Source organism: Plasmodium falciparum, assembly GCF_000002765.6.
Source record: "Plasmodium falciparum 3D7 genome assembly, chromosome: 12".
Lineage (NCBI taxonomy): Eukaryota > Apicomplexa > Aconoidasida > Haemosporida > Plasmodiidae > Plasmodium > Plasmodium falciparum.
The window spans coordinates 1070001-1082500 of NC_037284.1; the positions used below are offsets into that span (position 1 = coordinate 1070001).

Genomic DNA, 12500 nt, shown 5'->3' on the forward strand with positions numbered 1-12500 from the left:
AATTCAATTTTTGATAATTTAATCACATTATTATTACTTAATAAATATGGAAGTATCACATTACTTTTATTTGCTGATAATAAACATATATAAGAACTTTTTTCATCATACCAACAATGTTTAGATTTTATAAAATGCTTTTTTATAGGTGTTATTATTAAATTATCAAAAGATATCTTAAATATTTCAACGGAATTATTTGTAACAACAACAAAATCACAAAAACTCATATTTTCATCTTGTTTTCTTATAGTCTCGTTGTATATCCAAAAAACACTCAATATTTCATATTCATTCAATTTATTTATATCTACATTTAAATATATATTATGGTTATTTAATATATCAGATATTTCTATTCTATTCGGATTAACAATATAGTATAAAAAAAAACTCCCATTCTGACAAAAACATATATGCTCACATATATCCTTATCAAATTTTACATATACTCCATTATAATTTAATTTGTTCTTTTTTATGTCCGTTACTAAAAGCGCTTTTGTTGAAACGTTCTGATGAATGATCAAATCGTTGATCTTGTCATAAAATATTTTATCACTGCTCGAAACCTAAAAAAAAAAAAAAAAAAATTCCAAAAATGTAAAAATGTAAAATATAAAAATGTAAAAATATAAAATATAAAAATGTAAAAATATAAAAATGTAAAAATTTTAAAATGTAAAAATGTAAAATATAAAAATATAAAGGAATAAAATCAATATGAATAATGTCATGAATATGTGCATATACAAGTATACGTGTGTTACAAAAATATCATCTCCAAAATATAGTCAAAATGACAACATTATTATATATATTTTATGAGAATTGGAAAATTATAAACACACAATGAGAAATATTTTAAAAGAAAAACAAAAAAATGTACTACTATATATATATATATATATTTATTTATTTATTTATTTATATATTTATATCATTTATGTATTAATTTTATGCCCCCATCATGTTATATATAATAATACGAACTAGTAACAAACAACATGTCATGATTATAATTATTATTTTTATCTATTTTGTTATTCTTTCAATATAATTTTATTACCTCCCACTGATATATTGGTTCCGATATATATGCTGGAGAATATGTCGAAATTGTTGTGCTCCTTTTATTCTTTTTTAATAGTTTTTTATTTTGCTGACTTTTATCATGTGCGACATTTTCTTCCTTCTTATCATTTTCCTTTTCTTCTACTTCATTGTTTGACTTTATTTTAATTTCATCTGAACCTTTCTTATTAATTAAGGCATTTTGCTCTTTTTCAATTAAATAATTACTATTCATTATTATAACTACTATAACATATATATATATATATATAATATTATTTATTACTTATTAATATATAATAAGTATTACTTACATATATATTATATATATATATATATAATAGCTATTATTTATGGGATAATAAAAAATTCGTTATATATATATATATATATATATATATATATATATATATATATATATATATATATATTTTTTTTTTTTTTTTTTTTTTTTTTAAATATAATATTATGTACTAAATATTTTTTTATTATGTATAATTTATAAGAAAATATTACATTTGTTATTATGAATATTTTTTTTTTTTTTTTTTTTTTTTCCCTACTTGCACTTAATAATGTATACATAAAAAAAAAAAAATATATATATATATATATACATATATTTATATATGTACATATGATATATACATATAATATATATATATATATAATATTATATCCTACGAATTAAAAATTTCCTTGTGGTAAAAAAATGAATATCTTATTTTATCTAAGGATGTACATTATTAAGAAAATGTTTCTTTTTTTATAATTAATGTTAGTATTAAAATATGAACACATACATAAATATATAATAATAATATATATATATATATATATATATATATATATATATATTTATATATTTATAATATATATGTTCTTACCATTGTAGAAATGACGACAAACATATGTTTTTACTGACCATCGTTAGAATAAACATTTTATATCTTCATATATAAATATATTTATTTTGTAGAGTTTATAATTTTTCATAGGAAGATAATTATTTACAGAAATTTTTAAATACAGTACACACATGGGTTTAAATTATTCTATAGGTATAAACACACCCATATAATTGTAAAAGGAAATTACATTATATCATATTATATCACTTTATTTTTTTTTTATAATAAATGCTCCAATTTATAAGTAGATGGATATATGTTAAATTTTTTTTTTTTTTTTTTTTTTTTTTTTTTTTTTTTTTTTTTTTTTTTTTTTTTTTTTTTAATTATCTAATCAAAGTTAATGTTAAACATATAAATATCTTTATATTCAATATATTTTGTGATATCACTTGATTAGTTCCAAACTTTATAGAATCCATTTCATTTTTTTATCAAAAAAAAGAAAAAAAGAAAATGATAATTTTAAAAAGATGTTTCAAAAAAAAGCTTCTTCAGTTTGTTTTTTTAGTAAGTATCATAACAATAAATATGGATATCATATATTTTTTTCATCCAACTTTTCAATTTATAAAAAAGCGTTGATACAATATTCTTCCATAAATAATCACAACAATTATAATAATAATAATAATAATAATAATAATAATTATAATAATAATACAAGGTATAGAAAAATCATTGTTATTCCTTTTAATGATAAGGATGTCAAATTAGAATATAAAAAAATTCCATTCGATAAAAACGATTTAGACAAGAAAAGTAAAAAGGAGTTATTAAATATTTATAAACATATTCGAAAAAAAGAAGAATTAAATAAATTACCACAAGATTTTTTAGATAATTTATTTGAATGCACAAAAAAATATGTTGGTTGTCTTTTACCATATGAATTTGTAAGTATTTATAAAACATTAAAAATTATAAAAAGAAATAATAAAGAATTAAATTTATTATTACATCAACAAATCAAAAGAATATATCAAAATTTTGATATTACAAGTATCAGTAAATTATTTCAATTATATAATTTTAGTAAATCAAGACCAACTGTTCTAATTAAAAATTTATCTCAAACATTTTTAAATAATATAAATAATGAAAATGTAAAACCTTGGAATATTAGAGAATTAATATCGATATTTTCTTATCTTAAAATATATGATGAAAAACTTATTGATGAAATATATAAAAAATGCATTCCTATTTTTTCAAAATATATTTTGAATTATCAACCAAAAGATGTTACCATCATCTTTTATTGTTTAGTAAAAATGAACAAACATAATACCACTCTATCTAATGTGGTAACAAAACATGTGATTTTGAATATTGATTCTTATGAATTTCACCAGACAGCTATTGTTTTAAATACCTTTGTAAAACTAGGTCTTAAAAATAATAAGCTCTGTAAAGTAATATGTGATAAAATTAAAGTAAAGTTACAGCCGCAAAAATTCACAAATTTAACAAATAATGTTATGACAAGGGAACATGGAAATAATACATATATGTACCGGAGTGAAGAAAAAAAAAAAAAACTTAATCTTTACAATGTTGAAAATGTAAATGAGGATACAAATAATCGCTCTTTACTTAATGAAAATAACAAAGAAGAAGATGAATTAAATACGTTTGATGAACTAGGTAGAGACAATAACAAAATTGTTGAAATGGTTCATATTGATAAAAAGAATGTAAAAGAAATTGTCAAGGTTGAAGAAACCAATATTGAAAATAAGAAAAGTATTAGAAAGAAGAAATTAATAGGAAACCAAATATTAGAACCAAAGGATGTTTCTGTAATACTAAATTCATTAATAAGATTAGAATATTATGATAATCAATTATTTCATTGTTTAACTCCATATATAATAAATAATGTGTCCAAATTTTCTGCACAATCATTGAGCAATATTATTCATTCCTTTTCTCAAATTCAAATAAATAACGAAATATTATTAGACAACATTGTTAAGGAGTGTATTAAAAAGATACATAAATTTAAAAATATCGAAATGAGTAATTTGGCTAACTCCCTTGTACGTTTAAATAGAAAAGATAAAATCTTATTTACCTATATTATTGATGAATTTTTATATCGTGCAACAATTGGTTCCAAATTTTTAAATTACCAATTTGATGTATTATCCCTACAACAATTAGCTTATTCATTTAGTAAGGTCGGTTTGAAGGATGACAAAATATATACAGTACTTTATAGGATGTTAATAAAAAAAATAAATGAAAGGAATAAAATAGTTAGAAGGAATAATAAAATAATGAACAGCAACTTGATAGAAACGGAGAGTAACAAAAATGGAGTTGCTAATAAAATTTGTATAAAAAGAAAAAAAAAAAATGAAAAAGAAGAAAAAGAAGAAAAAGAAGAAAAAAAAGAAGATAAAATAAATGAAAAGGATATTATTGAAAAGGAAGGAATATCAATTAGTAATAAAAATGAATTGTACAAACATAATAATAATAATAATAATTGTAATGATAATTTTGATTTTTTTTCCTTGTGTACATTTATTAATTCGTATGGAAAAGTCAATGTCGGAAATAAAAATTTGCATCATTTTATTAGTTATATTATTAGAAAGAAAAAGAAAAACAACGAAGTCTTAACAAACGAATCATTAAGTTTTATGATATATGGTTTATTAAAATTAAATTTGAAAGATAAAAAAATATATCAGATATTATTAAAGGATTGTATAGAAAAAGTGGATACATTAAAACCATTTCAAATGGTACTATTATTATATTCGTTAAGTAAATTAAAAATATATTCCTATAAATTTGTTAAGAAATGTTTACAAATGTTAAGTATACATATTAATAATTTGAATTTATCTGATTTGTCATTAGTATGTTATTCTTTATCAAACTTTTTATATAGAGATGTCATATTTTTATATAAAGTAAATAAAATAATTCTTATAAATAATTATGAATTCAATCCAAAGATTATATCTCAACTTTTTAATTCTTATACCAAATTATGTTATTATCACGAGCCTTTTTATGATTTTATATTTAAGAAAATTATAATGTTTATACATCAATTTGATGAAAAGGAATTAAGCAATTTGGTTTTTTCCTTTATGTATTATTTCCATATGAAAAAACTTCATTACGACAATATCAAAAGTGCTGATCCACACAACAAAAATAAACAGCACGTTGGATCTGTTCCAGTGGATAGTGGTGAAAATAAAATTGGGAAGAATAAGTGTAATCATATGAATGATAGTGTTAATAAGGATACAAAATATATAATAATGATGGAAAATAATAATAAAAGGAAAGGAAATGATAATAAAATGGATGATAGTGGTGATATTAATGATAAATATAATACATATAGTGATAATACATATAGTGATAATACATATAGTGATAATACATATAGTGATAATACATATAGAGATAATACATATAGTGATAATACATATAGAGATAATACATATAGAGATAATACATATAGAGATAATACATATAGTGATAATACATATAGAGATAATACATATAGTGATAATACATATAGAGATAATACATATAGTGATAATACATATAGAGATAATACATATAGTGATAATACACATAATTATAATAATAATTATATTAATGAACATGTTCATCATCGTATCGATCAACCCCATGACAAATTTAAAGACATAGAACACAGCTCAACCAAGACACAAGATAATAATCCGTATAATAATTCTACATGTAGAAATAAAAATAATATTAGCTTAGGTAGGGAAGAATTTTATAAAAACGAATTAAACATATTTTTTAATTTAATATATATATTAAATGAAAAGTATAGAACGAAGATATCACTAATAAGTATATATCAATTACAAGTCGTAGATTTATATTTAAGATCATTTTTTTTGAATTATTTTTATTTTCCTGTTTATTTAAAAACATTTTTTTTCAAATGTAGAAATGTTAAGTTACATATCCAAGATTATCTAATTTTATCTTCCAAAACACATCGAAATATTTCTCGATTTCTTAATATTGTCGGCATAAGACATAGAAGTGAAGTGTTGTTTGGTCCTTACCAATTGGATATAGTAATAGATTTTATAGAAATGAAAAATGGAGATAATAATTATTTAAATATTTTAAAACACGAAAACAATAATAAAGATGATCAAAGAATATGTAATAATTTATCTAATAATAATTCAAATGATTATACTATTATTTATAAATCGAAAAGGTTAGAAAAAGAAAAAATTATAAACGAACAAGATAGAAAACATAAAGTAATTGAAACAGTTTTAAATAAAAATATTGTTATAGAAGTTGATGGTATATCTCATTTTTATAAAGAAAGTTTTAGTCGGACAATTAATTCTGTTATTAAAGATTATATTTTAAAAAAACTTGGTTGGAACGTTATACATATACCTTATCAAGAATGGAATCAATGTTTTACTTTTAAAAAAAAAGTATTATATGCAATCGAAGTTTTAAAAAATATTTTAGAAATAACGAAGCAGGATATATCTCTCCACGATTTTATAAACATAATAAATGCAAATTATAATAACAAAAAAAAAAAATATTATGATACACCTTTAATATCAAACATTTCTCAAATGAAAGATTCCCACAATGAAAATAATAATAATAATAATATTCAACTTACAGAAAATAAAATGCTAATATATTCCAAAGATAAAACTGAACAAATATCAACTGAACCAACCTCAAATAATAGGAAGGATAATTATAATAACGATTTACCTAAATTTTATGTTGTGAGTGAAGAGAATATTTTCCTGAATCAAATAAAAAATAAGAACACACGTCAACAAAATCTTATGAAGAAAATGAGAGAAGACTCAAAATTAAAATATGATTATAACATATTTTGTAAGAAAGCAAATGAAGCTAAAAAGATTAATCATATCTCCGATGATTTGATGAGCGATTATGACAACCAAGAGGACTATATGGGTAAGTAAAACGAAATGAGATTCGTTATATGTATAAATAAATAAATAAATAAATAAATATATATATATATATATATATATATAATTTAGTCTTTTAAATAGCTGTAACAGTATTAGGCTATATTTAATGAAGGTAAAACATTATACATTATAAATTATTTTTTGCATGATATTATAATGTTTGTCATATTTAATAGGTTTTTCTCATATATATATATATATATATATATATATATATTTATTTATTTATTTTATTTTTAATTTTTGTTTTTTTTTTTTTTCTATATTATGAAGTCATAATTTTTATCTTTTCAATATTTCAAGTAGAATAAAAATATGTCATTTTACTTTTATGAAAAAGAAAAAGAGATAATTAAATATTTGACAAATGTTTTAAAAACGAAAATACATATATGTAAAAATATATATTTATATATAAATAAAGTCAAAATTTTGTAAATATTCAAATAATATAAAAAAGGAGAAAAAAAAAAAAAAAAAAAAAAAAAAAAAAAAAAAAAAAAAAATATATATATATATATATATATATATATAATATATATATAATATATATACTTTATTTTCTTTGGTACATAAAATAAAATGTTGATACGAGTAAATGGAAATATTTTCTCTATTGTGTTTTAATAAGTCTAATTTGGTTATCATTTTATATAATATATATATATATATATATATATATATATATATATATGTATATATTAATTCTTTTTATTTTTGTGTGTGAGGGGATAATAATTTAATATTGTCGAGAATATTTCTAAATTGTTATATATAATAAATAAAAATATAAGACATTAATATAATCACATATATATATATATATATATATATATAATTGTTTTGTTTTTAAAAGAGTATACTTCAATTTTTACAATATTAGTAGTCTCCTATTTTTGGTGCAAGGAAAAAAGTCAAATGAGATGGATCTTGTAGGTCAGTTAATTGTTGTTTAAAATTAAATTTGATAGATATAGGTATATGAGGAGATAACGATATTAATACTTCATCTGATAATGATGAAGCTCTTGAGAACATGACTAGATATCTTGTAGCAAATTCTTGAGAAACAGATTTCGTACAAGTAATAGAAATATCTGTCATATCATTAGTAAATTGTTTTGTAACTTTAATATCTGATCCCGTAGTGCTTAAAATCATAGCATCTTTTTTCATAGATATAGAGACATTATCACCTATTGAATTAAGATATTTTGTAAATTCTTGAAACTTTTTAGATTTCATAGTACATTGACAATGATATTCAGATTGTGGTATTTCTAAATGTTCCTTTTGAGCATTAATTAATTTTACTTGTATTTCTAAAGAATCGTCAGCACTTGATTGTTCTTCTTCATCAATAATTCCAATATTTAAAACTGCATCATTTTCATTATCTTCTTTAAATAAAAAAACGGTCGACTTTTCTTTTATCACCGATAATATTTTTAGCATAAAATTAATGCTTATACCTAAAACGCAATTTTTATCACACCTAAATAAATAATAAGTTTAAATGGTTATATGTGACACAATAACATAAATATATATATACACACATATATATATATATATACACATATATTCTTAAGTACTATAAAAATATTACCTATAATGTTGGAAAAAATCAGATACGATATTCAAATCAACCAGTGAAACATGACTACAATCCATAGATTGCATCTTGATTCCATTTTCATCACATTCTAGATTTACTTCTGTACATATATCTTTTAACGTTTCAAATAATTTTTTAAAAAATTGACCATCTATTCTGCATTCAAACATTTTGATTAAGTGAATTTTTTTATTTATATAAATATATATATATATATATATATTGGTATTATTTATATTAATTAAAGTTATTATATATTAATATATTTATTTTTATCTATTTATTTATATTTATTTATTTATATTTATTTATATTTATTCATTTATATTTATTTATATTTATTTTATTATTTAATCCTTAATTATTTTAAAACCTATTATGTAAGAATTTAGATGTGAAAATTATTGATCATTCACCAAATTTTTAAATTTTTTGAAAAAAAAAAAAAAAAAAAAAAAAAAAAAAAAAAAGTGCAATGTGATATATACTAAAAATGTTTTATTTTCATCATTTAAAAAAAAAAAAAAAAAAAAAAAAAAAATTAATATATATGCATATAATTTCATATACAGATGTGTATTCCTTTTTTATTTCATTTTATTTTATTATTTATTATTTATTTATTATTTTTTTTTTTTTTATCACCCCAAGGAAAGATATATAAATTTCATATTAAGAATTAAAGATAGCACAAAAAATATATATATAAATAAGTGATATATGTTATATATATATATATATGAACATTTATATATATATTAATTTTTAAACATATAAATATTTTAATATATTATTATATTATTATATATATATATATATATTTTTTTTTATGTATATCATTATATTGTATTTAGTTAATACTTATTATATACATTGTCTAAGTATAAAAGAAAAAAATATTAACTTTTAATATATGTGACATAAATATATAAAAAAAATAATATATATTTATATATATATATTTTTTTACTAATTTTATGAGGAAGAACATAAATTTCATCAGAAGATTTATTATATTTATTATTTACATTTATATGAAAGATAGTATAAAATCATTTTATATGTAAATTATATTTCAAATCAATCCTTTTTTTTTTTTTTTTTCCTTCTTTTATTATAATTTATATATAAATTGAAAAATATAGCTAGCATCTAATTATAAAAATATCAAAATAAATATAAACAATATTATTATATACAACCTTCATATATATGACTTTTTTTTTTAAATGGAGAGGGAAAAATATATGTTTCTTCATTTTTATCTTTTTAAATATTACACGAAAGGAAAATAAATAAATAAATAAATATATATATATATATATATATATATATATATTTATATATATGTATATGCCGGAAAATTTTTATAAAGCGTCTTGTTTTTAAAAAAAAAGATTATTTTTACGTTGTATTATAATTTTATGTAGGTGTGTTTTATCTTTTTCTCTCATATAAAATATGATCACTCATTATAAATACTGAAAATATATTTTATATGTTAAACGTATTGTCAATCGAGATATAAATAAATAAAGATTTATATACATATTTAAAAAAAAAAAAACAATAACAAAATCGTTACATATAAATTTAACCAATATCTTTTTTAAATTTATGAAAAAAGAAAACAATAATAAATTGATATATCCTATTATCTGAAAAAAAAAAACATTTATATATATAATTTACATTCAATTAAAACAGTTATTATATTATATTATATATATATATATGTATTTATTTAAATTTATTTCCATACGAAAATATATTTTTTTATATAATGTATATTTATATGGGCAATAAAAGGAGATATGCCAAACAATAAATAATTACAGTCATAACTATGTATTTAATTATATATAATACTTACAAGATTTATATATATTAATTATATAATATATATTTTTATTATTGTAATTTATTTTTTCCCCCTTAAAAAAAATAAAATAAAATAAAATAATAATATAATAAATATAATATAATATAATATAATGTATATATCAAAAAAGTAGTTTTTAAAAAATATAAAATTTATATGTTGTCGTTATAAAAAAATATAGGATAATATAATAATTGTTTATAATTTTTCATCATATTCTAAACAACAAATATGTATATAATAATAAAATATAATTGAATATATATAACAATATTTTATTTATAATATAAACATTTTAATGAAGGAAAAAAAGAAAGAGAATTTTTTTTTTTTTAATATGTTAAAAATATATTATAAAAAGGAAGAAATTACTTTGTAATAATGATTAAAATTGCAATAATATAATTTGTAAACATATATAACAATATATATATATATATATAATATATATATATATATATATATTATTTATAATTGTTATATTTTTTTATAAAGTTTCTTTCTTATTATTTTAAATATCCATATTTTCTAATATAAAATATATATTTGATTATATATCCAATATACAAATGAATTAAAAAAAAAAAAAAGTAAAGCAAAGCAAAGCAAAACAAAACAAAACAAAACAAAACAAAGCAAAACAAAGCAAATCAAAGCAAATCAAATCAAAACAAAAAAAAACAAAGCAACAAATTTTTTTTATCACAAAATGAAGTTTCAAAATAAAAGAAAAAAAAAACATTTTGTAAAAAATAAAAAAGGAAATGAAAAAAATAAGGCTAATAAAAATATTGACGATTCAGAAATCGAATCCGATGACATCCTTTCCTCGCAAGACTCTGATAATAATGTAACTTTTTTAAATAAGAAGAAAAAATTAAATTATGATGAGGAAGATTATAGTGATGAAGATATAAATAATAATAAAAATGTAGATGAAGAGAATGATGACAATGAATATGAAAATGTGTTTAATAATCCAGAAGAAAGGAAAATATATCTAGCTAAAAAATATTTAAAAGACATGGGAATTGAGAGTAGTGATGAAGATAATGAGGAAGAAGATTCCTCCGATGAAGCACAATCCATACATAGTGCAGAATCACAAAAATCTATTGATGATAAATTAAGTGACGATCCTTTTTCGTCTGATGAAGAAAGTGATAAGAAAAAAAAAAAAAAAAAAGTAAGCAATGTATTAATAGATAATGAGAAATCTCAAAGTAAAAAACATTTATTAAATTTAGGAAATAAAATAAAAATTTTTTATGATGAAAAATTATCATCAAATGTAACAAATAGGAATAATAAAAATGAATTTAAATTAAAAACCCAACAATGTAATGATAATAATAATAACATTAATATACATAACAATATTTTATGTGACAATAAAAATCTTATCTTTTATTATGGTCATAAGAAAAGTGTTACTTGTGTAGCTTCACCAGATTATAACTTATCATTCGTTGATCAATATGAATATAAAAATGAACACAATGTAAACAAGTATAATGGATATAACAATGGAAAATTTTTCTACCAGAACAATGAAAATAATAATATAAATGATATTCATAATAACAATTATTGTGGTGAAGAGGACATGTCGAATAATCATAATAAGGATGATATTATTATGGAACCTAAATTTTTTGAAAATACATCAATTAATACTATTTATACTGGTGGAAAAGATGCTTGTATTATTGAGTGGGATATTATTAAGGGGGAAAAGGTCCATATTTATAAAGGAAATAAAAATTCTTTTACAGGATTTGGAGATAAAAATAGTATAAGTCATTTTAAAAGCGTTATGGATATTTATTGTAATAAATATAATTCGTTTTTTATATCCGTTGGAAGTGATAATTTAATTAATGTATGGGATAATCGTATAAATAATAAATGTACAAATTCAATTATAGGTCATAAAAATATAATCAGTGGTATAGTTGGATGTAATAGCAATATTGAAGAATTACATATGGACCATAATTTCTTTACTTCAT

At 18.7% G+C, this 12500-nt stretch overlaps 4 protein-coding genes across 4 annotated transcripts in view; 2 read left to right on the forward strand and 2 right to left on the reverse strand.

Annotated features, from left to right (window-relative positions):
- PF3D7_1226400 (conserved Plasmodium protein, unknown function) overlaps positions 1 to 1309 on the reverse strand; it is a gene marked incomplete at both ends in the record, with an annotated part of 3840 nt that extends 2531 nt beyond the window's left edge. The window contains 2 exons of the mRNA XM_001350625.2: positions 1 to 572; positions 1070 to 1309. The exon at positions 1 to 572 is cut by the window's left edge and continues 475 nt beyond it. Coding sequence (XP_001350661.2) covers positions 1 to 572; positions 1070 to 1309 — 812 coding nt within the window. The remainder of the gene's footprint in view (positions 573 to 1069) is intronic.
- A 1149-nt stretch (positions 1310 to 2458) lies between these two features.
- PF3D7_1226500 (heptatricopeptide repeat and RAP domain-containing protein, putative) lies at positions 2459 to 6976 on the forward strand (the record flags this gene model as incomplete). Its single annotated transcript, XM_001350626.1, has 1 exon — positions 2459 to 6976. One exon carries the CDS (start codon positions 2459 to 2461, stop codon positions 6974 to 6976), a length of 4518 nt encoding a protein of 1505 aa, XP_001350662.1.
- Positions 6977 to 7867: 891 nt separating this feature from the next.
- PF3D7_1226600 (proliferating cell nuclear antigen 2) lies at positions 7868 to 8776 on the reverse strand (the record flags this gene model as incomplete). Its single annotated transcript, XM_001350627.1, has 2 exons — positions 7868 to 8483; positions 8598 to 8776. 2 exons carry the CDS (start codon positions 8774 to 8776, stop codon positions 7868 to 7870), a joined length of 795 nt encoding a protein of 264 aa, XP_001350663.1.
- Positions 8777 to 11197: 2421 nt separating this feature from the next.
- The window catches only part of PF3D7_1226700 (uncharacterized protein), a gene marked incomplete at both ends in the record, with an annotated part of 1911 nt that continues 608 nt past the window's right edge, over positions 11198 to 12500 (forward strand). The window contains one exon of the mRNA XM_001350628.1: positions 11198 to 12500. This exon is cut by the window's right edge and continues 608 nt beyond it. Coding sequence (XP_001350664.1) covers positions 11198 to 12500 — 1303 coding nt within the window.